The sequence below is a fragment of the Copadichromis virginalis genome, linkage group LG9 (genome assembly GCF_057382275.1).
Source record: "Copadichromis virginalis isolate Kocher_CV1m ecotype Utaka linkage group LG9, C_Virginalis_male_GT1.1, whole genome shotgun sequence".
In the NCBI taxonomy this organism is placed as follows: Eukaryota; Metazoa; Chordata; class Actinopteri; order Cichliformes; family Cichlidae; genus Copadichromis; species Copadichromis virginalis.
In genome coordinates, this window is record NC_140626.1 from 18,495,506 (window position 1) to 18,510,505 (window position 15,000).

At 40.9% G+C, this 15,000-nt stretch overlaps 1 protein-coding gene across 1 annotated transcript in view; it reads left to right on the forward strand.

Annotated features, from left to right (window-relative positions):
• Positions 1-2,392: 2,392 nt before the first annotated feature.
• Positions 2,393-15,000, forward strand: part of gpr158a (G protein-coupled receptor 158a) — a 92,822-nt gene continuing 80,214 nt past the window's right edge. The window contains exon 1 of the mRNA XM_085468027.1: positions 2,393-3,641. Coding sequence (XP_085324153.1) covers positions 2,764-3,641 — 878 coding nt within the window. The 5' untranslated portion in view covers positions 2,393-2,763. The remainder of the gene's footprint in view (positions 3,642-15,000) is intronic.

Below are 15,000 nucleotides of genomic sequence, written 5' to 3' on the forward strand. Positions count from 1 at the left end.
GATGGCCCTACACCCAGGATGAAGGCAGAGCTGGAGAGAGTGTGGGTGTATGTGAGAGCATCAACTGATAAGAAGAGGGATTGGAGATAACATAAAAAAACTCATCATGTTCCTCTTTTTCCTGTGTAGTAAAATCCCACATCTGTTAGTGCACTTTTACATGTCTAACACTAGTTTTTATTAGAATTTATAGAAAAAAAACAATATGTTGCAAAAAAAGATAACTTATTCTCTCATAAAATACAGCACCTAATTATATATTTTGAGATGTAACTGGGGTGTTACATGCTAAAGCACTACTACTGTATGATGCTTATTTGCACTTGAACCTCTGGTGAAAATTTTGTACCATAATGTTAATCAAAGCTCTTAAAAAGTGGGTAAAATTAGAGGCAGGGGGACACATTAATTTATATATTACATATATTTGTTATTTATTCAAATGTGAACGGGTATTTGCATAGCACTTCTTTAATTTTAACCAAAGCTTCAAAGGTTTTCTGATCTCACATTTGATTTTACTGCATGCCAATGTGAATGATAGGTGTGTCTACATGCCTTATTAATGTGTGCATTCAGTGATGTCTTGAGTATGCATACCATGCAAGGCTTTGGACATTCATGTTAGGTTCGCAGGGAGACTGAAGATCTCATGAAAGTTCAACTCCAGAATCTTTTTGCTGTTACCTTCTGCACCACTGTGTCACAGAAATAAAGACAGAAATACTGCAGAAAATATTAAAAGCTTTTCATTCAACTTACATAACCAAAATTTGTATTTTTTCTAATTTCTTTCTGTTTTTACATTTTTTTTTGTTTGTTTTACATTTTAGGTCAGGAAAAGACTGAGAGGAACAGACTGAGGAACACACAAAGGAAATTGTCCAAATATTGAGTTTTTAGAGCTTGGGGACATTTTATTGCCCCCCAAAAGTTAAACACAGTTATCTTGTGGTCAGTTTTTGTACCTACAATTCAGTCGTATCTCCTAAACTCATCAAATGTAGGTAAACACAAAATTATTGCTTTAAAAGTGCGGTAAGGATAGATTCACTGTGTGTGTGTGTTTGTGTGTGTCTGTGCGTGCCTGTCTAAATATTAACAATGAGTGACACAGACTGGCTTTTTATGTAAATTAAACCCAAACATACCAGCTGTATTTTAGAGGAACCAGTTGGAATCTTAGAACAAAAGAGTGACAAAATGTTGGAAAAGTCAGAACTTTTCTACCTGCTCTTACTTCCCTGCACAACAGTGCAGTTTTGGACCAAAAGGCGTGATAAAGAGGGCATGGATTTTTTTTAGACCATAAACAAAGTTCAGAAACAAAGTAAATCCAAAAACTGAAGATCACACAGTTGGAAACCTAACAGCTGAGCATGACGGATGCATGTTGTGCCCCATACTGAAGGGAAGACAGGACTATTTATACACAAAGGGCTCCTTGGAAAGATTACTGCAGGCATATAAACAACAATGAAACCAATCAGAAAACACACAATCATATATTAGATGAAAACAACTCAAAAAAGAAAGTCTTAAGCCAACACAGGCATCATTACAAGGTTTAAGTGAGCAGCACGTTGTTGTTGTGGTTAAACTGAGATTGGAGGCTTGGCTTTAATTTCTATTGTAGAAAAACCTTTAGCCAAAACATGAGAACCTCTCATCCAAATGACTTCAGATTTGGTGGTGCACTTATTCATCTATCCAACAATACACCAGCATATTTTTAAATGTGAAGGTCAGGTGAATTGTTGTGGAAGCAGGTGAAAATCAGAGAAACGCAGATAAATTCTTAGTCAGAAGCATTTCAGCTTTCAGATTTGAAGATAGCAGAAATTTAGAAAGAAAAGATGAATCCAGTCTGCACCTTGCTCCAAAAGTTTACAATCATGAATCAAATCGTATTTAATAAAGCTTTCCCCTCACTGATGATAGAAAAAAAATCTTAGTCTCCGAAAATTGATCTAAAATTAAGTGCTTGATTGTGATAAATCGGCTGAGGGTGACTTTGTCTGTTTCAGCGTCGGACAGCTCCTTCAGTGCTTCATCGGTTTCAGCGCCGGACAGCTCCTTCACCGCTCCACCAAACACCGCTCCGAGATTGACAGAAGAAGCGGCCACACGCGGATCAATGGCGCTCCTGGAGCCCCTATGAGACGACGAAGACGACGGGCTTTGAAAGCGCACGGATCCTGATGTTGCTTCTTCGTGGCTTTTATAGGCCTGCTTAATGCTTGCTGTGGTCGGAAGAGGGCGGAGTGCGTTTGCCATCCAAGTGAGAAGCTCCTCGACTCGGTGCCTCCTAAAAAAAGCATATAAATATAATAATAACCGCCCCTTACCCCTCCCTCCTCCTCGTTTTGATTCAGTCTGTGTAGCCTACACGCAGAAGGAGAACGTCCGCGGCACAGCAAAGCCAACACAGTCTTGTCTACAGTGTGTGAAAGAGAGGGAGAGAGAGAGGTGGGGGGGAAACAGCTGCAAGCGGATACTCAACATCAACAAGCTGTATGAGGCATCTGTGAGGAAGGAGAAGGCATTTGACGAGGGAAGGGGTTCCTGGCGGGTTTCCCTCTTTTTGTGATTTCAAGAACAGAGGCGTGGAGCTCAGAAGAATATCCTACAAGTGGTGAAGCGATGGTTTAGCGGGGCAATTTGATAGGTTCTCTGTGTTTTTTCTACAGCACACTCGCCCGACGACACTGTTAATTCCGAGCAGCAATCCCCCAAACATCTGTGGTCGCTCTCTTGAGGGAGATGGCTGTTTTCCGGCTGTCGCTGCTGCTGCAAGTTGGATTTGTGATCGGATCAAACCATAAATACGCGGAATGGTCAGGGCACGGGGAGGATAACGGGGCACGGGAGGCGATTCACGGCGCTCAGACGCACCGCTGGCAGCTGGCGCATCTCCGTGCGCCTCATCACGCTGCCGGGGAGACGGCGGAGCTGCCGCAGAAGACAGACGAGCTTCTACCCAGGGTCGTCACGGCTTTTTTACACACCGGGGACTCGACCACCTTAAAGCATGCCAACTGCTCGCGAAAGTACGAGCTCACCTCTCTGCGGGGAAGGTCACACGCTACCCCGCATTACTCCATGAGCAGCGTGCTGGATACGGTGCTGCACGCCACAAACTTCCTCAACATGATCCTGCAAGCCAACAGGTCCAGGGAGCACAACCTCCGGCGAGACATTGAGTGGTACCACGCGTTAGTCAGGAGTATACTGGAGGGAGACGCCAAGATTCACCGGGCGGTTGTTACTTTTAGCGGGGATTCATCCTTCCCGGGGCCCTCGGTGCTTCTTCAAGCCACCAGGGCCGGCGGTGAAATAGTACTCCAAGACCTCTCCAGCATGGCCCACCGACATCTGCACAACCGCACGGCAGAGACAGAGTGGTACCACGAAATAAAAGACAGGAAGAACCCCAATTTCCATAAAAGAGCGCTGAGCCAAGATTTCAGATCGGTGGACAATTCAGTGAAAAGAGGAGAGAGTTTTATTCCGGACAAGACGCACGTCAGATGGTCTGCGCCCTACTTGGAGTGTGAGAATGGGAATTTTGTTCCCCGTTGGCTTTTGACCTTATCTGCTGCCTTCTATGGCCTGAAATCCAACCTGGCTCCTGAATTCAGGTAAGCACAGAGGGTCCAAACCTGCGCTATGATGTGGAGGAACACAATATATATGCAACACAAAGTCTAAAAGTGATTCATATCTATCTATCTATCTATCTATCTATCTATCTATCTATCTATCTATCTATCTATCTATCTATCTATATATATATATATATATATATATATATATATATATATATATATATATATATATAAAACCACATTTCCAAAGCCTAACACAAATGTGCAGCGCCTTCACTTTTTCAGCAGAACAATATATTTATGTAACAATGACTTTTTTTGTCAACCTAAAGGTGTGCTCAGGTGAGCTTACCCTCCACTACATCTCCAAACCTGGATAAAGCTTTATAAGGTGATCATACCTGCCTTACAGCTTCCCACTAGCCTCCTCTTGTTACATGAGGGTGGGGGGGGGGGGGGGGGGGGGGGGGTTTCTTCTCTCCTCCAGTCTGACAAGACGGCGGGATGCTAAAAATAACCCAGGGTGTTACTGGATGTAAGAGCGGTGGAAACCTCTGGCTGCAGGCCCTAATTCATTTTTCAAACTCACAGGGGATGCACTCAGGAAATGCCTTGTGCCCTTTCTTTTACCTTCTTCAAGAGAGGAGGCTGTTAAATCTGCAATGAGTTCTGTAAGAAAAACAAGCTCAGCAGCAGCAGCAGATGAGGATATTTGGTTGAATTTCTCCAAACCATAAAACCTCCTCGGCTGCAGCTCGATGCTATAATGAGCCATGTTTTATTCCAGCAATAGTGACATGCACTGAAAGAGTCAAGTGTTAAAGCTCCATAGGATCCCGACTAACATCTCCTCAATGAATATTTAATCCAGATCACTAGTTGTGTTTGTACTGCCTTCAATGAATCTTTCATTGATACACTCTAGTTGCTCACAGGCTGGCACGGATTGCAAATGAGCAAAAACCTTCAGTGATTATACTGTAATAGGCTATCAGCTACCTGGTGTTATCCCACACTAAATCCTCTCAGAGCAGCTTCACAGCAAAGCTCAGACTCCCACTAAAGCAACCTGAAGTCAAACCTGTCTGACACACCAACTCTAGTTTATTAGTGAAACCAGACTTTTTGTTTGGAGATTTTTTGTCCCCAAAGGATCTGAGTTACAGACATTTTTATTAAACCAGTTCAGCTGAAGCCTTCTCCATAACCCACTGCAGGCGATGTATAGGTATTTGTATTGTGTGAAATCCCTGAAAAGCTGTCTGTAAAGAACAGTAAAGAAACAGGAGAGTACAATCTATACCATAATTTACAGTTAAGTGTTTTACCAATCAGAATTTTTACATTTTAGTGCTTTTCTTGGTTCTTGGAGCATTAAAATCTTCTAAATATCTCCTCATACTCTTAAAGTAGACATGAAACACTACATGTATAAAGGCTAATTTACACGCCATTTGTTAACTACACCCTAACTGATGATTAAAAATCAGAGTGTCGGACTTCAGCTTGTCTGTCTGGTGCACCAGACTCAAACAGGCTCTCCCCCACACAGTCCTCATTTAGAAAATGCTCTAAAAACCCTAAAATTATGGCCAGTAGCTGGATTTTCCCATTTCAGTGCAGCTAGCAAAACAGCGAAGAACCACTTAATGCTAAAGAGACTGAAAGTGAACAGTATATCGTATTTGTTTTTATTATTTTAATTATTATTGTTATTTATTTATTTTTTACAAAACCCCATTGCTACAGTCAGTTGCAGTCCAAAAGTGGCCTCCTTAGGCTGCTTTTTAGTTTTTGTGTCCTTATTTTCCACTGAGGTATCAGACTTGTTTCAGACATTAATATAAGTTAAATATAAATATTCAAATAAAAAGTAAAGTCTCCCTAAAAAAAAAGAGTAAAAATAAGAAAAACTAAGGAGCTTTAAATATTCCAAAGTTAAAGCACATAGGTTTGTGCTATTAAAGAACGGATTTAGTCTATTGGTTAATTCCACAGTTTTCAACTGCAGCGCTGTTTGTTGGTCTTAAACCAATGATGGACTTCATGCCACTCCAGACTGCCCTCATGTTGGTCTGCTGGATTTTCCACTCCAGTTTTCTCCTGTAGTTGTCCATGCCTTCTTGATGGATTTCTTTAGGATACTTTAAGCTTCTCTCTCCTCCATACTGCCAGCTCTGAAGGTCCTCGTTTTCTTTTTAAGGAGTGCTTTGATGTCCTTTGTTACACATGATTTGTTGTTGTTCCTTTGGAATTATGGAGTCGGTGCAGAAATTTATGTAGACTGATCAATTTTACGCTCCCATCAATGTCCTCTCACTACGACTCACAGAGGACTGGCCAACCATTCCCCTCAGAGCGGCCTGGCAGGGCCACAAAAGCATCCTATGACCATATACTCACCATCCGTGGGGTCAGAGGCTGCTTCTTGACTAGAGGGACACAGTAGAGGGTTAGGTAAATCAGGTTGCGATCTGAGCTACCAAGCAGGATGAAGTGGGAGGAATAGTATTAGTCCTTAACATTTGCATAAGATCTGTTGTTCTTTCATCTCTCCTCTCCTGCTCTGAACATAAATATGTGAGAATATTCACCTCTCATCCGAGAAGCTTCTCGGATGAGAGGTGAAACGTCTTCAAGTAACTTAAAGAAGTCCAGACGCTTTTCTTTGCAAGCTCCTTTGACTACGATGACCTGGATGACTGGGAACCTTCACAGACGTGAGAATAGTCTTCTCTCAAAAATGCATGTTGCTTTTCTGATTGATACCAAGCCATATTAAATCAAGCCACATAAGCAGTTTTAATCAATTGTGTACTTTCAGCTGCATTCAGTGAGGTTCAGATGAATTTTGCAGACCCAGGCTAGTGGTTTCAACCTTTATGATTAGTCCGGTTCATTGGCTTCTTGCAGTGGCTTTGTATACACTGTGTAAAAGTGTTGAACTACCCCATTACTAATGAAGTCAATACTCACCAAATCTCATCTTTTTGCCATGAGAGGATCTCAAAGATTGCATCAAATGTGTGCTGATTCAACCTGAAATATAACAGGACACATGGAGATGAGATGAATAGTCCTAGGAGAAATATTGCAGTAGAACTTTTGAACCTCTCACTACCCTTTCTGTCTGGTTTCCTTCTCTCTCTCCTGTTGACCCAAATGTTAGAAAGAAATTAAAATTGTTAAGAAAGGACATGCTGTTCTCATTAATCACTGGCATGGTCTTGAAAAACTTGACAGTCAGCTTGGTTCATGTGTACCACTTGGCTTTGAAATACATATTTTGCACAGTCAAGCTCAGTGTTGGTCAAGTTACTTGAAAAAAGTAATCAGCAACTAATTACTGATTACTTCCCCAAAAAGTAATCCCGTTACTTTACTGATTACTTATTTTCAAAAGTAATTAATTACTTAGTTACTTAGTTACTTTTTAAAAACACGATTTACAACATGAATAGGTGATAAATAGATCTTTCAGCCCAATTCTACTTTTTCTGCATAATCCATCATACAAAATGTAATCAAATGGAAAAGTCTTTTTTTAAAACTTGTTTTATTAGTTTTAATCTTTTAACTTTATGCATCAAGCAAAAATTTAATTATATGCAACATTCACTGACTGGAAGAAATTAGTTTAACATTTAAACCTATTTTCTGCACATTCCAGCACAAAAAATAAAATATTTTTTTGTGTTTACACTCAGTCTTTCAAATAAATGCAAGTAAAACACAGAAGAAAATAAATAAAATCAAAGACTAGCGGTCCTTTTGCTCTATTTTCACCTGTACAGCAGGAGTGGGGTAGGCGGAGGTTTACCCTGGTCAGTTGAAGAATCTGCGAGTTTCTCTGTGAATTTCACATTACTCGGTGCTTGCTCGGAAGTTTAGGGGTTTTCTTCCCACGCAGTGAACAACGGACGCCAATGTTTTTGTCACTTTTTACAGAATCAAACTCAAAGTAAGGTCAGTACTTCCACGCTTTAAACGCTGCATGCTCATACTCTCTCCCGCACTCCATATATTATCCATTGTTGATCTGCACACAGCTGTTGCCACGATGTCACACTCGCTTACGTCATTATCATGAGACACTCTCGCAAGAAAATCACGGTTTTAGTAACGCAGTAACGCAGCGTGCTTACGGGAAAGTAACAGTAATCTAATTACCCTCTTTGCAATAGTAATCCCTTACTTTACTCGTTACTCAAAAAAGTAATCGGATTACAGTAACGCGTTACAAGTAACGCGAGATGAACGCGTTACTGCCCATCTCTGGTCAAGCTCTTCTTTTTTTCCACATTGTCGTGCCCTTTTTCCAGGTTTGTATCTTTCCTCTGACGCTTGTATCAGAGTAGCAGGCGGCTCACCCTGCATCCTCCCAGCGCCTCAGCAGCCTGCCAGATAAGAAACAGGAGAGGAAGGGAAGTGCTGGCTAATATAGCTGCCTCAGACATCAGTTCTCCTCCGCTTCCCCTCCAGATGAATACACAATCAATACAACAATGAATTAATAATGAAAGATGTAGAACAACAACCCTGCACGGGCTGCCTTTATTTCCAGCCTCAGTCACTTCCTCTTTAGGGTGATGATGTTGCAAGCAGCAAGGTGACTCGTTTGGACTTTTTCGTGGCTCTGGCATATGGAAATTAACACAAACCGAGACTACCCCCCCCCCACGTCGCCCCTTTTGCTTGTTGAACGTGCAGGTGCTAAACAACTTATGTGACTTGTCGAAGCAGAAGTGTGCGGACGTTCGTTTGCGATAGATCGACCTGTTGTTTCTGCGAAGGTGCAAGAAATCGCACCTCTCGCACTTCGTCTCTTTCCTTTCCAGTCTGTCTCTTCAGCTGCGCTCAAGGCACAGGGGAGACAGCTTAGCCCGCACAGAAAGGATTGGCTGTTTCCAAGTGTGCAGTGTGTATCTGTGTGTGTGAGCGTGTGAATGCCATTGGTGGAGGTTCAGAAATTCTTCAGGATGACACTTTCTAGTCCTAATTGGCAGATCACTCTAACTTCAGATAGAAACTCATGACAGCAGAGGCACAAATAAAGAAAAATGTGTTAGAACAAACAAAAGAAAGTAAGGGAAGGAAAGTGAGGCAGGTGCATTACTTCAAGCTCACCTTTCACAACACAGACCTTAATTGCTTTGAGGCTGGAGCTCAGGCAGTTTCACCGGCAGCAGCAGGAATAAGCAAGATTAAATGAAGCTTAAAAGCAAAACTAAATGGTGAAAAGTATGCATTTTCAGCTTATCTCTCAAAAAGGCCAAATAAGTTCTAACTATGTGCAGGATCCTCTACGTTTTTGCTTTGCCTCTCATTTTACTATTAATGCAGCTCTGTCTGGACAGCCCGAGTGCTTTGTGATACCCAGCATGTAACAGAGTGGGAGGCCTGGAGCTCCAGGAGGAGCCAGCAGCATCTGCTTCCATGGACTCTATCCAAATCCCACAATTCCCGAGGCTAAATGCAATAATGTTTGATGCTAAACTGAGATGAAAGGTGGTAGGAGTAAAAAAAAAAGTGCATCCAAGAGGTAAATTAGATTTTCAGCTAAGCATACCAGCAAGGAGAAAACTAAACTGTACACACAGAAGGAAGCTTTTAAACCCGATGAGCAAAAACGAGTCCGACCTTGTAGATTTTCCATTGAGTGCGACCTGGAGGAAGCAGGGGTTAAATATCCCCGAGGCGCTGCTTCTCTTACTGCTGACGTCAGTGGGACTCCGCTGCTCAGTAAGGTGGCCTGTCAAAGCCTTCAGCCAGTAAATGTCAACATTAAGGAAAATCGAGCTACTCAGGTATTAAAGAGTGCTGTTTGGTAGGATTTGTTTTTTGCTAATAACTATGTAAGGTTATCTTTAATGACCTGGTCTAACAGAGTAAGGACTGAGTGCTGTGCTGCGTTTGGAGAATTTATAAAGATTTGGACTGTTGTTAGATTCCATAAATTGACAAAAATACAGGAAGATATTACAGAAGATAACTTATAATAAACATGACAATTACAATGACAACATAACCCTCAGCGAAGACGACAAATAGAAGGAAATTCAGCTTTAGGATAGGTGATATGTAATACACAGAAGTGCTGCAGCTGGTCCTTTGGTGTATCTCTCCAATATTGCCATGGAAGAATTGCTCCAGTTTCATCTTGTCTGTCAGGAAAATGTTCATGTTTGTACAATTTGGTACATATTTTTACATAGAAAAGAAAGGTACCCAGAACTGAGTAGTTCATTCAGTAAATCTGTTCTGTAGCTCAAATGCTTTATGATCATTTATCATCATTTATTCATAATCGCTAACATACCTCCGTCTTACTTTGGTTTGTTCATTGGAAGAAGGGTTTTAAAGGGGCAGTCCACTGCAAAATTCATCAAACTATTCCTGCATTGGTTATGAATCTAGATTGCTTTGGTGTGATTTGCACAGTTATGGAGATATAGGAGAATTACATGGCATTGGTGGTAGTCGATTAACCAACAATACATTTAGAAAAACTCAGCAGCAATGTCTCTTTCCAAAAATTATGACTTGGTTAGTTAAAAAAAGGTGAATGTGGACACTAGAAAAAATAGTTCCTATATTCAGCCTGCAATATATTTATAAAGTATCCGGTCGTGATTTATGGAAAGAGACGCTGCAGCTGTATTTTGTTGTTGTTGCTTTGAGCACCACAAGGCAAGAGTCATTTACTTCCATTATATTCAAGAGAAGGTAGACATCTCTACAGCAAATATATTTCCAAAACTGGGAACTCACACCAAAACAATCTAGATGGATAAACAGCGCTACAAGCCAGAGGGAGAAAAAAATACACAGAAATTGGATTTTGGGGTGAACTTTTCCTTTAATGACACGAGCGTACCGACTATAAGAGAAAGTGCCAGCACTCTGAAGAAGAAGCAGTCTTTATTCACTTTCTGTCACAGCCACTTCCCCGCAGGCGCTGTGTCTTTTTTGATGACCAGAGACAGGACTCAATAAAATAACCCAGGTTGCACTGAAATAATGGTAGACAAGCAGCATCGTGCCCGGCGGCTCGACTCACATTTTCTACGTGTCCTGTTAGCTTAATGCATTTCCATCACGTAAGGGACATTTTTCCTTGAGAAAGCTGCACGGGTTCCTGCATTGTGATGGTTCCACGGCATAATGCACAAATTGTGCCCTCCTAAAAGGACAGCACCGTGTTCTTGTCGAGACCCGGAGTAGGAGATATGTGCATGCAAGTTCATGCAGGCTTGCAACTCCTTTGGCTACACTGCTAAAGGATGACTTTTAAGCTTTTGTGTTTTCATCTCTTTTGCATTAACTTTGGTTTAAGGGAATGTTTTGCTTCAGTTCCAGACAGTATGTGAATACTTCCATCGTTCAAAGTTGCACTTTGTTACATGTAGCACAGGTCTGCTCAAGATGTGTTTTGTAAAAATACTCAAAATATTTACCTACATTAGGTGAGGGTGCCACGTGGATAGAGCATGCAGAAGGCAGTGTACAGCATGCCCACCGATTAAGTCATTGGACTTTAACCTCCACAGAATAATCAAACACTGATTTTTTTTATTTTTTTTGCTAGGGAACTGGGAGGTTAAATATCACTTAATTTACAAGAACCAGTTTCAGCTTCATAAGATAAGATAAGATAGAACTTTATTAATCCCTCGGGTGGGTTCCTCTGGGAAATTCGATTTCCAAAAAGCACAGCACCGACAGAAGTTCAGAGTTACAGAATATTATATATATATATATATATACACACACACACACACACATACACACACATATATAAATACAGAGACAAATATAAATAAAATATACGAAGGGGATAAATATAATAAATAGGAATAAAAATAAAAATACAAGTGAATTGCACATTTCAAGTATTGAGGTCTATTGCACCATTGACTATTTACAAAAAGTATTGCACAAGGTATTGTACAGTGAGGTGAAGAGGCACTACAGTTTAGTTGTTCCCCCCGCCTTTGTCCTCCTGTTTCCCCTCCCTCTCCCCTCCAGAGAGGAGTTAAACAGTTTGATGGTGTGTGGGACAAAGGAGTTTTTAAGTCTGTTAGTTCTTGTCTTGGGGAGAAGCAACCTGTCACTGAACAGACTCTTCTGGTTGTTAATGGCCATGTGCAGAGGATGCCCAGCATTGTTCATAATGTCATAACAAGCATCCGACAATGCGTATAGATGTGATGTACAGTATTTATTAACCATTACCAGTGCTTTATCAATAAACCTTGCAACTGTACAATAACTGTCCAGATAACTGTCTATAAAGCAGTTTTAAAACAATCAGTAAACTTTTAAACTATTGATCACTAGCTTCTTAGCTAAGAAGCTCTTAGCTTCTTAGCTTCTTAGCTAGTGATCTAAATAGTGAAGGGATAGTGTCTACACATCTGAAACAAGGTGCTTTATGAATTTATGGTACCTTCCAATTGGCTTGTATTTACCATGAGAAGGGTAGATATTGGAACCCCAATTCTTGTGTCTTGAGTTTGACCTTGAATTTTTTGGCAACAGTTAGCTGTGCTAAGCTATCAAATCATGGATAAGCCTCTCTACAGAGGCATTAGGCAGCGAAGAGCGTAAATGAGATCTTCTAGAACGTGAATAGAAAGTGAATAACGTTCTGCAACTTCAACTCACTACGGGCAAATAACTGCTGATGATGAGAAGTGGGCAGTACCTAAGATAAACTTTTCACAACTTTAAGGTGAGTAACTGAAGCAAATGCCAGTGCGAGAGAACAATAATGTTCATTGACATATTACTTGGTAGAACAAATGTGAGAGGATCACATAGGCAACCACAGCCTGGAATGGCACCATCAACTTCAAAGCAGCGTGTGATAAGGAAATCGTTTCTAGTGTGTACACAGCTTAATGGGTCATTTTAGCATTTTAGTAAGTGGTTGATAGGCAACGTGATGACATCATACCCATGTGCCAAATGTAATTGCTCAGCTTCTGATTGTGGAGGAGCTTGTAGTAAACATTTGAAATTTTAACCCTGCACAATGAAAAGAAGAGACTTAAATATATTAAATATGTTTTTTTTATTCTTTACCAGTGTTGGGTAAGTTACTTTAAAAAAGTAACTTAGTTACATTACTAGTTACTTCTCTCAAAAGTAACTCAGTTACTTCAAGTTACTCGTTACTTTCAAAGTAACTAGTTACTAGGGAAAGTAACTTTGGTTTTACTCAGAATTCTCTTGTTAATGTGTTTCTTTCATAACTTTGCCAGTCTTCTAGTTTGCTTACTTGCCACAAGTGCACTGTGCCACCTACCAATAGAAAGGAAAAGATAATGTTCATATTTCCACGAGAGAAATTCCACGCCTGGACCGTCATTGACTGCTGCCATGATTCTAGCCTACGTCACAGAGTCATGTGCGCCTTTTACATCCAACACAAAAACTGCAGTCGTGGTGCTTTCGATTGTACTCAGAACTCAGAAATTCTGCCTTCTGAATAGGAAGATGTAGGCAACACCAGACTGCAGATGAGCTGCATACAGGGCTGGACTGGGACAGAAAATTGGCCCGGGCATTTTGACTAGAGACTGGCCCACCATTATAGGAAAAATCATAAAGCCTTTGAATGAAAATAAACACTGTTGTGACAGTGATGTACACTGTTTTGATGGTATATATGCATCAATCTATCAATTGTTTGTTGTAAGATTCAGATAATTATTTTTTAAAAGCTAGACATTTTAAATAAGAATAAGAAAGAAAAGTATTTCTTTGTGCCCCCCTTTCCCTGTTAATGCCCTACATGCCCCCCTGGAAACACTTTGCTAGACCCGCCCCTGCACAGTTACCAGCTGTCAGCTACCTAAAAAAGGATCCTGGGGTTATTTGTCTCTCAGAAACAGTTCATAACTTCCCTTCAACTCATTCATGTCACCTAAAAGGTAAACCTGTTTCTCCATCACCTGTTCAGCTCTGATGATCCAGTAAGGACATCTCCTGGTTTCATCTTCATGTTTCCCTCTCACCAGATAACCAAACCATATCATGACCAGCAGCTTTACAGCTGTGGCTCCAGCAAACATCAGCTGATACTAGAAATTAATATTAAATAAATTCTAACAACAGCTGATCAAGCTTAAAAGTGCTGCTGTTGTTTAGCGCGACATCCGCTGGTTTCCTCTTTCTGGCGCAAAGTGAGCGATAAACAAACAAGAGAGCCGATCAGCTGATCATTGATCAGTTTCATGATTGAAGTAGAAACGGGAGAGGGAGGGAGAGAATGAAAGAAGAAGAGGCAGCTGTGCAGCAAAGACACAGGAAAACTCCAGCTTTGTGTCTTTTTCATTGTAGCTGATTTACGGGACAAACTGTTCCTTTTCACCTCAATAAGAAACACGTAATATTTTCTCTGAATACCAGGCGGGACGGTTGGCAACTCTAATAACTTATGAACAAAATAAAGTTCAACATCATTAACTTCATAGCACCACCCAGCTGTATAGAAACTCCGTCATGCTAGCTAGCACGCAGTACGGAAAAAGTCAGAATAACGAAAATAAACTGCACCTAAACCTGGTTCATATCTGACCCAGAGAGACTGCAGGTCATAACTTCTTACCTGAAGTTCAGTTCACACTTGGACCGGTGGCCGCCTCGGGTCTCTTTTCCTTCTGCCTCCCTTTTCCTTCATCCACCTGCTGGCCTCCACCACTTGCTAATGTTACTGAATCTGTGGAAGCGCCGCGATAGCCACCACACGAAGTAACGAGTAACGACCCTATCTAAATCCCAGTAACGACTAACGTGTTCCTGATTTTGGCATAATAACTAGTTACCGTGCTCGTTACCACAATAATAACGTAGTTACTGTAACGCGTTACTTAATAACGCGTTAGTCCCAACACTGTTCTTTACACACTTAGTTAAAAAATGTTAGCTAGCAGTTAAAAATGTTCAAACAAAGAAATTTTAGTATTTGAAAGAATAGGAGTGAAAAAATAAGAGGATGTTGGAAACTGAGAAATTAGCTGTAACTCTAAACTGAAGACTTAAGCAGGGGTGTCGAACTCCAGGCCTCGAGGGCGGGTGTCCTGCAGTTTTTGGATCTCACCCTGGGTCAGCACACCTGAATCAAATGATTAGTTCATTACCAGGACTCTTGAGAACTTCAAGACATGTTGAGGAGGTAATTTAGTCATTTAAATCAGCTGTGTTGTATCAAGGTTACATCTAAAACCTGCAGGACACCGGCCCTCGAGGCCTGGAGTTCGACACCTGTGATTTTAGGTATCGCAGTGCTTATATGCAATGAACACTTACACCAGACAGCTGTTAAGTATAAGTAACATTTCACATTTGGTAGTCTATCAATTTCCCATTGTTTTAACATAACTAA